Source organism: Agelaius phoeniceus, chromosome 1 (assembly GCF_051311805.1).
Source record: "Agelaius phoeniceus isolate bAgePho1 chromosome 1, bAgePho1.hap1, whole genome shotgun sequence".
NCBI classification, from domain to species: Eukaryota; Metazoa; Chordata; class Aves; order Passeriformes; family Icteridae; genus Agelaius; species Agelaius phoeniceus.
In genome coordinates, this window is record NC_135265.1 from 35,866,042 (window position 1) to 35,879,765 (window position 13,724).

Consider the following 13,724-nt stretch of genomic DNA (forward strand, 5'->3'; position numbering starts at 1 on the left):
TCAAGAGATTGATAATCTGCTGCTGTCTGTGGCTTGTCTGTTTGCATCTCACATTAATTCACCAAATGCCTGTCTCTGCTGCTGAGTCCTCCCCACCATTCCCAGTACAGGTTGTTGTGTGCAGGCAGACCACCCCTCAGACTTCAGGGCTGACAGTCAAAACAGAGTTGCTGAAATCTGAGCTGTTGCCTTTGGTGTCTTGAACACTGCTTTGGCTCTTTCTTTTGCACCTCCATGTTTCCACAATGTAATTTTAAAAATCTGGAGACTAGAACTGAGGTTGTGATTCCATTTTTGCTTCCATTTTTGTATTTTTCTGAAGGGATGAGACATATTGGAGGAGTGTACTATCCCTCCTTGCCATACTTGCTAATTCAGGCTTGCTGCTGGAGCCCCCTTCCAGGTCCAGGCTTGTGGGACTCGGAATGTAGGCTTTAGTTTCAGAGATACGACCATTATTTGTAATACAGCCACTTTCAGTTTTACATTTGATGTTTTTATATTGTGCATTTTCTTTCTCCTTTCCCCCCTCCAAGTAGCAGTGGGAAAACATGTTTTGGTTTGTTGTTCTTTTCAAACAGCCTCAAGCTGCACTGATTTAGATCTCTCTCTATATTCATGCTGTCCTCATTCATAGTTCCACTAGTCTAAGTTACCAGCTTCAAATCCTGAAATGTTTATTTCCAACATTGATGATTTACAGTCTGAAACATCACTCTAAAAAAACGTGATTTGATGGTATTTTCCTATTTACAAGTATTTTGAAGACCTGACGGATAGCCTAAACATTAGTCCTATACTTTACTACATATCATAGCTGAGTGTGTAATTTAGGACACTGAAAACAAAATGTGGTGGATTTGGGCGAGATGAAAAGGAACTAATTCTTAGGTTCAGGCTATTTACATGTGTGGTTTGTTCCATTCTGTTTCTAAGTATGTACTGAACGTGACGTTCATTGTGTCTGAAATAGTAGCAGAATAACCTAGTGGTTGCTAAGGTAATGAGAACCCACCATTCCCTTACCAATTCCTGTAAATAAAGAATGGAATTTAATTTCACTCTGTGTTACCTGAGGCAGCTCTGGCATCTGATAAAACAAATGATCTTCACATTCTTCTCCACTTCCCTTCTGATTTTCATTGAAATACTGAGATGTTTCTCTTTTTGTAAATAAGTGAGGCTGCCCTGCAGATGTTGGGGTAGAAAGTAGCCTAAGAATTACATCTTTTGTCTTGCAGCTGTTTTCCCTCTGTGACTTAAAATGTATTTGTCTTCCTGCTGAAAGGAAGACAAATACATCTTCCTTCCTTCCTTTCACACTTCTATTGCATGTTTGTTATCTGTGCTTGTGCTGTGGATTGCAAGCACAGCATGAGTGTGAATCCAAGATATATTTCTTCATCAAAGAAAGGAAGGTTGTCTCAAAAAACAATATGGTAAATCCAGAAATTTGCAAATGCTGGACACCAGTAGATGGTGAGATACTTACCTGGTGAAACGATGCTTGGAAAGGATTATCACTGGCCTTGGGAGTGCAGGCAGCAAACAAGAAATCCGAAGGAGCTCTGGCTGCTGTGCAACCAGGGAGCACTACAGCCCAGACCATCTTGACTTTGTAATGGAAAAAGAGAATCCATATCAAGCTCCTCGGCAGCTAATCAATCATCTGAGTCCACCGGGCTGGGCACGGAAGATTGAATCTCTTACGTACATGAGGAGGAAGAAGAAACAGCTGGGGCATGGGATGGAGTTATGCTTGGAGTAAGGGAATCTATTGTAAGAGAGAGGCAGCTTGTTATGCTGCATTATGGGATGGCAGAACAACAGTCCTGCTTTTTTATGCCACAGATTTTTGTCTTGCTTGTGTTACATTGATATCAAGTTATAGGTCGCTTGCCACAACTCACCACAAGTTGGTTATTTTAACCTCATAGCTGTCTGGGTATCAAGACTTTGTATTCTAATAGCCTGTCTGCCCAGAAAAGTAGATCTGGGAGGTGAAGTGGACAGCTGGCATAATATATGGACGCTTGAACCCGGAAATGAAAGACAGCTGCTAGGTCTAATTTTAAACATAGCTCTTGATCAGATCCCTCTAGATCCTGCTTGCCCTGCCACAGCAAAGTTATTAGTGGGAGTAGAGACACAAGAAGTTGAAGATACTGGTAAAGAGCTTTTGTAAGGAAGGGAATCACCCTTGTTCCAGTTATGGTATTTCCATTTTTCACAGTAAGTATTGTCAGCTTCCAGAGAAGGGGAGTGGAAATGGTTTGTGGCTGGTACACGGTGTAACACTGCTGACACGGGCAGCTCTTCTGGGCCCTCGTAATGGGCAGTGGGACTCCCTGCTATGCAAGTACGAGGGCAGGCAGCGCTGTTTCAAACGAGGAAAATGTAACAGAGTGGGGGTTTTCCTAACATTTTAAAATAGCACGTGGTTACATATCAGCAGGTTGTAATTCCGAGTTTTTACATCAGGGCTCGGGAATGCGGCAGCGTTAGCGGCGGTCTGGAGCTCCATCTAGCGGGGCGGAGTAAATCCCGCTGGCTGGGTTTGGATTATTTTAGCAAGTGCAAAAATAACCACGAATAATATCGTACTGATAGAATTCTTCACTTGGGATTAGCAAGTTAGACACATTATTAATTCAGCAGCTGGTTAAGTGTTTTCAAGTTTCTGTTTTGCTTTCAGAATGCCATTACCAAGCTGGGTTGGCTTTGGGGTTTTTTTCAAGTGTGACGGTATTGTTCAGCTTTATTACAACTATGATGCTAAAATTAAGGGCTATGGAAACATTTCTGGTACTCGTTCTCTTTAGAGAGTTATCTAACCTCTGGGAATTTTGGTAGCAAGCAGAAGATTGCTCCTCTGATGTGAAGATTTCCCTCAATTAGACTGCTCTGTTAATCACAATAGGTTTGGGAATAACAGCATTGCTATCTGCTTTTAAAAAGTGAAACATCCAATTTTTTAAAATACATGCTTTTTTAATATATATAACGATAAACTTGAAGAAGTAAGAATAAAGAAAAAATTTTGTTTGTTTTATTAAAGAACTTTAAACTACAACTTGACTTTACACTTACCAAGCTTGGTTAGGATAGCAACATTACAAAAACATAATTGTATTATTCTAAAGGCACTCTGCTTAAAGTGGTGTTAATCTCCAGTACAGAGAGGCAGTCTAAATAAGTTAATGATCACATTCAAATATAAGTGCAGCATGCATTTATCTATCTCTTTTCCTAAGAAAAGTGGATAAACCAGGAATTTATTATAATTTGACATATAAAAATTTTGATGTAAAGCATTGTAAATAGCATGATAGGAACTGACAGAGGCAGTTGGAGCTGGAGTTGTGGGACAGAGGCCATAAATAGCCAAATGAGGTCACATTTCATAAAGCATGCCTCCTAATTTGTTTTCAACAGTATTAGCCCAACTAGTATTAGTTTTGTGTTGTATTTAAACTTTCAGCTTTCCTGCCTCCTGCACAACCGAATGCTGCTCCTGTTGATTCGACTCAAAAGCTTGGGAATGACAGCTGCCAGGGAGGGCTCATTTCAAATCTTCTATCCCATGTTTGCCTGTGTATCCTTTCTAAACACGCATTTTTGTCTGTACCTCCCATCTAAAGCTCTTCTTGTCAACAGGCAAGCTCAGAGCTACCAAAACTGCGAAAGGACGAGCAGAAAGCACGAAACGCTCTCTTGGCTGATATCCAGCAGGGAACTCGCCTGAGGAAAGTGACCCAAATCAACGACCGCAGTGCGCCACAGATTGAAAGTGAGCATGGGCTCCTCAGCAAGGCCCTGGGGGAGCTTTGCTGAAGCCTCAGGCATGGGTGGAGGTTCACATGGACAGTTTCAAATGGAAGGGCAGGTTTAACATCAGCGAAGGTCTGCATCATTGTATGGCTTTAGGATGCAGAGAGAGGACACTTTCTAAACGTGCATCCTGCTCTGACATCAATGACTGTTAACACTTCATGTTAGTTATCACCTTAACAGGCATTCCTTGTTCCAAAATAAATAATGAATGATGAAATCCTTGAGAGCATTTCAATAAAATAGTTAGGTGGGAATTGTTGGCTCTTGCAGAAGAATTGTTCTTTATTAGATTAAAAGAACAAAAAAAAAGCCAAAAAATTCTGGAAACATAAATTCAGTATTAGGCCTAACACAGTGGCTTCTTGGTGTCACGATTTGCATGAGGTTGAAAAGCACCAGAGGGTGCTGTGCTCCAAGGTACAGGTCAGGGAGGGATGGCAGTTCCGGTATAACAGGACAGGGAAAAGTTTAGCCTTGGCTTTTGTTGCCACCAGGCCTTAGCAGTCTCAGGGCAAGGATGAAATGATTTTCTGATATACCCTGCATTTTTCGTTCTTTTTAACAGAACCCAAAGGAGCTAACAGAGATGGAGGTAACCCAGCTGTTAATAAAGGTGGCTCTCAGCAGCCCCTGGGAGGTTTATTTGCTGGTGGCTTTCCTGTTCTCAGACCAGCAGGCCAGAGGGACATGACAGGTAAGGGCTTCATTTGTATGAAAGCAGAGCTGGGTGGGCAGAAATTTGGGATGAAAAGTAATTTGGGATTAGCATTACTGATTGATTTTTATTGGGGTTTTCTTCTGAATGCTTAGTTCATCATGTGACCATGGAGGGCTCAATTAATAATGTGATTGAAGCCACCTTTCTAGATCTCAGGTGCCTTATTTCTTAAAACATAAATAAAAAGCTATCTCCACACTTGGTAAGAAAGAGATTAAATAGATCTCTGTAGCTGGGGTTTTTACATTATTTTAATGAAAGCTTTTAATTGTGTCTTGAATATAGTATTGAAATCTGAGCTTATCAGTTTCAGAACAAATGGCAAAGTCATATTCCTTCCCTCCACTAGTGTCTATTTTTATGGTATTACAGTCCTGTGTATGACTTTAAAGATTCATATATTAGATTTTTGCCCTCTGGATTTTATAGAGTATAGCTTTGATCCAACAAGGTAATTTACTGATCTGAAAAATAAGGATATTGTTGCTTCACAATGACAGGACAAAGGCACATGGGGAGCCCTACTGCTGCTTTCCCCTCAAGAAGTGCCAGTATCAATGAGAAATTACTTTTATAGTCACAGTAATGACCTCTGGCACTGCTGAGCAGGTGGTGCCTGCTCAGGAAGCACAGAGCAAAGTAGATTTTTGTAGGGAAAGACAGAACTTGGCTCTACCTGAAGGTTTTTAGCTCCCAAAAGTCAAGCCAAAGATGCACAGCACTGTGTGTGGTGGGGCTTTTGACATAGCTTCAGTTGCAGTAACTACTTTGAGTTGTTCTTGAAACTATGGCCATGCCTATGAGATTATGCGAGTGTTGAATGAGATGCCTTTTTTGACATCTTGCTTTGTGATAAATCCTTGACATTTACTCAGGAAAAGACATTTTTTAAGTTCAAGAGTCTTCAGGCATTTGCTGTTAAAAAGGAAATACCAGAACCTGTGCCTTCCGGAAAGCCTTTGAGGCATTGCTTTTAAAAACTTGGCTTTTATCCGTGGAGCTGAGGTTTCTGTAATATTTGTGTGAATTTTTTGATCCTAAGCAAGTACTTAACTTGAAGGATGCCAGTTCATGTGTGTCATACTGCTCGTGTACTTCTCACCGGGAGTCTCAATACCCAGTGGGCTGTACCAGGCAAGATGAGGCTGGTATGAAGGGCCCTAGGCTCTACAGAAAAGTTCCTTCTCCTCAAACTGTTTCATTGTGCAGAAGATGAGGAGCAGGGAGGGGAGCAAGGTCTCCCAGCAGGTCGTCATATAACTAAGCAGAATCCCTGGTGCCCACTAGAGTTGCATTACTCCCTAAGCCGTATTACAGCGTGGGCAACCGGGGTGAATGAGTTTGATCCCTCCGGGTATCCACTGGGGAGGGGAAGATGAGGAGCTTGTCTTTATCGGTGTTCGGTCTGAGGAGTGGGAGCGCAATCCCGGTGTGTAACATGTGATACCTGGTTTCCAGCAGGGAAGCTCTCCGGAGGCCGAGCAGCATCCCCCAGACCCTCCGCACCGCCGAGCAGCGGCGCTGCCAAGGCGAACAGCACCCCCTCGCAGCCGGCCGAGGTTCCAAGGGCAGCTGTCCCACCGGAGCCTCCCGGCACCTCCCGAGCCGCAGCGGGAGCGGGTCCCGGGCGGCCCAGCCTGCCCGCGCCCCCTCCGCCGCCCCCCGCTTCCAGCAAGCCTTCCCTCACCTTCCCTCCTCCTCCCCCTGTGCCCCCTCCGGCCGATCGCCCTGCCAAGGGGGTGACCCCCGGCGCTGCTCCCCCGGCCCCGCTCCCTCCCCCTCAGGCTGACAAACCCACCAAGCCCCAAGCAGGCGCTCCGCCCCCGCCGCCCCCTCCTCCTCCTCCTCCCCCGCTGCCCCCCGTGCCCCCCTGCGGGCTGCCGGGCAGGGCCGCCGAGGCCTCTGCGGCCGCCGCCGCTCCGGCCGAGGGAAGGGACTGTCCCCCTCCCGCGCCGCCGCCTCCTCCGCCGCCACACGGCCACCCCCCGCCCGCGAACAGGCTCTCCTTTTCCCCGTCCCCGGGCTTCAGCGGTGCCGACGTGCCCCCTCCGCTGCCCCCCAAGTCTCCCCACGTGCTGTCACAGTTCCATAAGCCGAGCAACATCCAGTCGCTGCCGCTGCCACCCACCCCCGGCCCCCCTCAGCCCGCAGCCGTGGGAGAGACCAGGAAGAAAAGACCCGGCCGAGGCGCAGGTGAGAGAGGCACCTCCGAAGGAAGGAGTCTTTTCCCTCCCTCTGGCTAGCGGGGAAAATCACAGAATGATTTGGGTTAGAACAGGACCTTGAGGATGACTTAGTTCTTCAAGGCTGCCTTCGAACCCAAACCATTCTATTACACTGGTGACTGGAGAGCAAGGAGGGCGGGGATGGAGAGCACACATGGGAGGAATCCCCCTAGGTTGCACGGCTCGTGATGAACACCCAAAACACTCGGCTTTTTGAGGTCCCAGGCAGTTCTTAGCACCAGGCACACATGCCTTATCGCCTAAGCTGCCACTCTTGGAAGCAACATGCTGATCAGTGGAGACAACTCTTAGGACCACTGGGCTGCTTCTTGTTTTTGTGTTGGCATTGGTATGTCTCCAACAGTGCAATGGGTTGTACCTGACAGGCTCAGGTGAGGGAGCAGACTACACACCACGGTGTCTGCCAGGTCAGCAGCTGCTCATGTGCCAGCCTGCCTAGGATACCAATCTACTGCTGTAGCTGTGCAGGAGCAATACTGGCAACAGCTGGGAAACACTAGAGAATATAATGAAACAGAGATGGGGCAGCTACCAGAGCCATAGGTGAGCAAAAGCAAATCTGGCTGCAGCCCTCTGCTCTTCAACAAAGGGAAGCAGCCAGTGCCTCCTGCAATCAAGGCAGTTGGGCCAAAGGCTTCTCCAACTGCTTGGGAAGTGGGGTATTATCCAGTATTTCCTTGAGTAGATGATAGGAGGAAATTTTGTTAGACTCCTCTAATGTAATGAAAATAATAAAAAAGATGAGCCTAGATCTGTGTGGGTTTGAGAAATAGAGATAACTACTTAACAGGGAACATCTGAAAGAGAATGTTCTGTACCCTGTATTTTAGCAGCCACATGTCAGGAGAAAGATTACTGGTTCCCTTTGAGAGCCAGGGGAAAGGCCATGTAAGTACAGCAGGTCAGGTGCCTTGTGGTGGTGCTTAATGCTGCTCAGAACTCTCTGATGAACTGTTGCTATGTTGAGATGCCCATTTCTCATGGTAGTTCAATTTGTATGTTTTCCATAAATTTACCCTGCCTGTCCCTTGTTATGTAGGAGAATAAGCAGTTTTGAGTGGTTGCTAACTTGGAGGCCTTGGGCTCCCTCCCCCTCACACAACTCCTGTGTTCTTCCAGATGTAAATTTTGATGGCCCTTGCAACTCCTCAGTGAAATGCACAAGACTAATGGTAATTCCATTGCATAGCTCCCAAAGTGTCAGGAAATTTTCTTTTAGACATACCACCTAGTGTGCTTGTTTTGTTGATTTCCTTTGCTTAAAGAGACTGCTTCTTCTTGTGAAAGTGGAAGGATAATCTTCCCTTCCAGACTGGGACAAAACCACACTTCACAATGTCACACTTTCCTTAGAACTGGAAATGGAAAGCCCCAGCCAATTCCAGTAGCGACTTGAATTTAATACTTAATGCTACAAATCTGTGGTCAGGCTTGGCAAACAACATCTGTGGGTATGTTTGCCCCAAATACTGCAATTCTTTCTACACCCCCTCCATTTTTTTGTAGTTTACTGTTGGGTTAAGTCATGATGATGCTTATGTGCTGGTATCCTGGGTTTTTTTTAAAGGAACCGGTGCTGGGAAGCTGGTCACACCTCCACAGCCACCTGCAAGATCCCCAACAACTGAACTTACAAGCAAGTCTGGAGTCTCAGCCTGGGCTACAACTCATGACTCCTACACACCACTTAAAAATGGAAATATGCACATCATTGGTAATATCATTAAATTAAATATCTTGTCCGTAGTTAATAATTTTAGAACAAAAGCCTATGTGTGTCTCAGATCTCAAAAACTCAGTCAAGACTTTGCCCTAGCAATAACAGGCTAGTGTAATAGAAACATTTTTGTACAACCTTATACAATTATAGAAAATTAAGGCTTTTTTAAAAAGGATTTGAATTCAGTCGGTAGAAAAGAAAAGCATGCACTACCTGCAAAGTTACTTTAAAATATTAGAAGTTCCCATAGTGTGCTTATATTACTATTCTTCAAACCAGATTGTGGACATTTAGAGGTTTCACTCCTATAGGGCAAAGACCAGTAAGAATTATTTTTGTGGTCTGATGAATTGGCCATTCATTCTTGTTTACAGCTACATGTCTTAAACTACCAATGATTACCTCTATTACCATAATATCATCAATGCAGAAAACTGGAACAGCAGACAGAAACTTCAGTTTTAACAGCAGGCCGTGATTGCAATTAAGGCAAAAAGCTTGGATGGCTCACAGAAGTATTCAAGATGTTTTCTATAGAATGAGCCACTATCAATTTCAGGAGGAAATAAGCCAACATTTTTAATAGAAATTACTTGTGGCAACATTGTTGGGTTTTGGGGTTTTTGGGAGGGGTTTTTTGGGTATTTTTGTTTGGTTTTTGTTGTTGTTTTAAGTTTCTCTCCAGCATCAGCTAATGTTTATTTCGCTGAAACTTCCCAGATGACTTTGAATCAAAATTTACTTTCCATTCTGTGGAAGATTTCCCTCCACCTGATGAATTCAAACCATTTCAGAAAACATATCCCAGCAAGATACCCAGAGGTAAGTATGTAAACATGGAAAAATCTGATCATTATCAAGAGGTTTAAAAATGGGGATGCAAAATAAAGAACTGAACCAGCATTAGCATAACTGGACTGCTAGCACTGGCACAGAGAGGAATGGGATTTCTCACAGTGGCAACAGGGACTAAAGATATAATGAAAAGCACTAAGTTTCTTTAGAGTCTTAGCTAAATACAAATGTTTGTGGCTGGACATGCAGCCTGTGTTTTTAGATTGCTAAATTTGCAAAGTCTGTGATGTTAAAATAGTCATGTTGTAAAAATAGACTTGGGCAGCTACTGAGTTTGACTTTTTTGTTCACTAATTTGTGAAATCACAGAGAAAGACAACTTGATCCATGTCTTCCATTACGTATTGTGACTTAAATCCTATGCGTGGTGTTTTACACACCTGAAAAACAAAGAGACTTAGTACCTGAAGTTTGTCAGAAAGTGATAAATGGCTGAACCTTGCTTTATTTTTTTTCTCCTTTCTTAACTTAGTAACTTAGAATCAGGTCACTGTTGTGTCACTGTTGTAAGAACAGTTTAGCTATCCAGTTTTGAAAATGGGTAGTTTAAAGTGCGAAAAGATCTCATGCCCATATTCTGTTTTTTTATAAAACCCAGTTTTCTGTATTATTAGATCTCCAACTTTTAATTAACCTTTTTTTTGTTTCCATGCTAAGGTACTTAGCATGACTTTTCATAGCAGCCTCAGGCTAAATTGTCTGCTGTATATTCTGACTTTTTACTGAAGGGCTGCAGAGCACAAGCAATATGTGTGTGTATGTATGTAAACATATGTATGTCTATACCAGGGGTAGCAAATAAATGCAGCATCCCTGCTGTATAACTGCGTCCAAAATACCTATTTAAAATCTGTCCTATCTATTTACAGATCCCTCTAAAAATCCTCCATTAAGAACACACGTGAGATGAGAAGAGTCTTCTGATGTTCTCTGGACTAGTATTAAAAAAGAAGATCAAGATAATATATAAGACAGAAGGGGTCCCTGTTGCAGTGACAGATTGTACTTGAGTCACAAGTACTGCAATATTAACATTTCTATAAACTGTAAAACAATATAAATTACACCTTTTGAACTGACCTACATACTACAGGAATGTTAGTAGTACAGGCTTTTAAATTACTGTATATAGGTGAATATTTTTTAAGCAAAGCAGCATAAAATTTAAATTCTTTGTAGTGTTGAAACAATTCTCATTCTTATTGTGCTGACAGTGTTACCTCAGAATGTTTTGTGCTACGTGCCTGTAGTTCTTTTTTCCCCTTCCATCATAATTTTTGGAAATTCTCCAGTTATTATTTAGACATTTTTTTCAATGAACTGTCAAACTAATATCCTATCTTTAGTCTGTCTTAATGTTTCTTCACTTCTTCCATTCTGCCTGGCCTCAGATTGCAGCAGAATGTCACTTTCATGAAGAGATGGGCCCTCAACCCTTTTCTCGTGAAGCATGAAGAGGAGATGCCAAGGAGCTGTGGCTGCTAATGAGCCTACCTCCTAATGATTACATATCCTTATAGGATAGTGTCTGAAGAAGCCCAGCTAGGTAGGGTGGTCATGGACTTGACAAAGATGACAGAAGCTTTCCAAAGTAAAGGAAAAGGAAGTTGCTCTATTGTAAGCAAGAAAAAGAAATGGTGTGTGTGAATACACGTGCCGTGATGAGCGTATGTAAGGGCATGTGTCCTGTCTTTTCCTGCTGGCAAAGTGGGGATTTACCTTTTCTGTGATAGATTGCCTTTACCCAGCAATTCCAAAGCCTTTGGATGAGGGGTCCAAAACCTACATTTCAGAGCTACTACTGTTTGCTAGCAGTGAAAGTTCATTGCCCAAAACACACCACATGGAACACTCCGCCCCCAAAGTGGTTGTTGGTTTAAATAGAGTTGGATGGGGAAAAGTAACAGCCTAGCAGCAGACAAGACTTGAACTAATGCTTTTAATATTCAGACCTTAGGTAAGGTCTTTAGATCACAGATGTTCAAATCTGGTCCTAAGATGTTTATTTCTAGCATTTATTACCCTTATTTTTGTGCATTGGGAGGAGTGGTGCCAGGGAGGTGTGTAGGAAGTGATTCTTCCCCTCTGCTCAGCACTAGTGAGGCCACACCTGGTGTATGGCCACATGGGCTGTGTCCAAATTCTGGGCTCCCCAGTGCAAAGAAGACGTGGCCATGCTGAAGAGAGTCCTACAAAGGTGATGAAGGGGCTGAGAGCATCTCTCCTATGAGGAAAGGCTGAGAGAGCTGAGACTCATCAGCCTAGAAAAGAGAAGACTCAGAGGGGATCTCTCCAATGTATATAAATATTTGAAGGGAGGGTATAAAGATGGACCCAGACTCTTTTCAATGATGTCCAGTGACAGAACCAGAGGAAATGGGCAGTTGCAACACAAGAGGTGCTGTCAGAACATCAGACAGCACTTTTTGACTGTGCAAGTGACTGAGCCTTGGAACAGGTTGCCCACAGACCTTGTTGTAATCTCACTCCTTAAAGATAATCAAAAGCCATCTGGACTTTGTCCTCAGCAACTGGCACTAGGTGACCCTGTTTGGCCAGGGGTGTTGGACCAGATGACCTGTAGCCATCCCTTTCAATCCCAACCACCCTCTGATTCCCCTTTTTACAGCTTTTCTGGGTTCCTAGACCTGGGTTACAACAACCCAAGGCACCGCTGGGAGCAGAGTGGCTGGAAATCTGCCTGACACTAAAGGACCAGGGTGTGCTGGCTGACAGTGGCTAAATATGCTGAACAGGGGCCAGTGTGTGCTCAGGTGGTCAAGAAGGCCAACAACATCCTGGCTTGAGGAGATTCAGAGGGGACCTTATCACTCTCTGTAACCCAAAAGGATACTGTACCAATGTGGGGGTCAGTCACTTCTCTCAAGTAACAAGGCACTGGACAAGAAGAAATGCCCTCAAGCTGTGCCAGGGGAGTTTAAATTTGATATTAGGAAAAACATGTTCACCAGAAAGGTGGTCAGGCATTGGAACAGGCTTCTCAGGGAAGTGGTGAAGTCACCATTTAATACCTGCAGGTATTTAAAAGACTTGTAGATATGGCACTCAGGTGATGCCTCAGGTTTTTAGCTTTTACATGTTTCAGATTCTGTACTGCTTTAGTGTGTAATTCTGAGCTCCATATTAGGGGATAGTAAGGGTCTCTTCACAGAATAGGTAGACAAAGGACCCTTGGTTCTGGAGACCAAGGACAAATGATCCAAATTTCAGGCCCAAGAGTGTAAACAACAGTGGAATGAAGAGAGAAAAACAAGAAGGATGGAACTTCATAATCTAAAGCTATACTTGGATAATTAACTCCAATATGCTAATGGACCAGAACTTATAAAAGTGAGAGACCTCATGACTGGTCATCCATTTTGTGACCATTTTGGGTTCATCTTGGGTGTAGCCCTGGCTGGGCTCTTGTACTGCCCAAGGTGTAGTCATTGAGGCCTTCTAATAATACCTACTTTATTCTTTAACTCTGTCAAGTCTCTGTTCTAGGTCAGCCTTCACAAGGCATCACAGAGACATGGTTTAGTGGTGGACTTGGCAACGCTGGGTTAACAGTTGGATTAGATGATATCAAGAGTTGTCTTCCAGTATAAATGATTCCATGATTCACCAGTCTGAAAAAGAATACTGCTGTTCCAGGATGAGTCTGGTGCTAACAGCCAGGCTATTACAGTTATGGCATTAATTTATATAATTGCCATCAATTCCCCTCAGTTAGAGAGGTGTAATAATGTTATAGATCATTGATGATCTTTCCCCATGGTGTTGCCTTTGAACACAACTATTTGGAAAAGACAAGTAACTGCATCTTTACATCCCTGCTTTTCTCTTTGTTGTTACAGCAGCTCAGTTATGCTGTAACTATTCCCACACACATGCACAGTCATGGTGTGCGATGGTGTAGGGGTAAGAAGCTCTTCACCCATAGGACTCCAAGAACACAACATTAGTCTTTTTTTAGCCTACTGTGATAACTTGCTGTATATCATGTGAAAAGAACAAAAGAAAAAAAAGTGGTGATGCTTTGACCAATAGTGTCACTTACTGTAGTTACTTGATAAATATGCATGAATGTAGTAACAAGCAGGAGTCTACATCTACATTGCTTCTTGAACAACTGGAAAAGTTGAGTACTGTTTTAAAAACTATTTTGTTACAGTATTATTAAAAGTGGCATATTGTTGGCTCTCATTTATTCTGGAATTTGTGTACTGCTCTGCAGTAAGTACCTTCCTAAGGATTTTAAAACTAATTCTAGACTACCTGCCAGCAGATATATAAAGGAGAAGAAAATTTTACTCCATTTTTATTATGGTTTGGGTATTTTAGAAAT

The 13,724-nt window shown here is 43.2% G+C and overlaps 1 protein-coding gene across 6 annotated transcripts in view; it reads left to right on the plus strand.

The window, feature by feature from the left end:
• WIPF3 (WAS/WASL interacting protein family member 3) overlaps nucleotides 1-13,582 on the plus strand; it is a 38,208-nt gene extending 24,626 nt beyond the window's left edge. For 5 of the 6 annotated variants that reach the window (XM_077176352.1, XM_077176354.1, XM_077176355.1 and 2 more), the window contains exons 3-8: nucleotides 3,658-3,790; nucleotides 4,400-4,528; nucleotides 6,011-6,745; nucleotides 8,366-8,512; nucleotides 9,239-9,340; nucleotides 10,243-13,582. In XM_077176352.1, coding sequence (XP_077032467.1) covers nucleotides 3,658-3,790; nucleotides 4,400-4,528; nucleotides 6,011-6,745; nucleotides 8,366-8,512; nucleotides 9,239-9,340; nucleotides 10,243-10,283 — 1,287 coding nt within the window. In that variant the 3' untranslated portion in view covers nucleotides 10,284-13,582. The remainder of the gene's footprint in view (nucleotides 1-3,657; nucleotides 3,791-4,399; nucleotides 4,529-6,010; nucleotides 6,746-8,365; nucleotides 8,513-9,238; nucleotides 9,341-10,242) is intronic. The other variant, XM_077176360.1, reaches the window with a different exon arrangement.
• The last annotated feature ends 142 nt before the right edge of the window (nucleotides 13,583-13,724 follow it).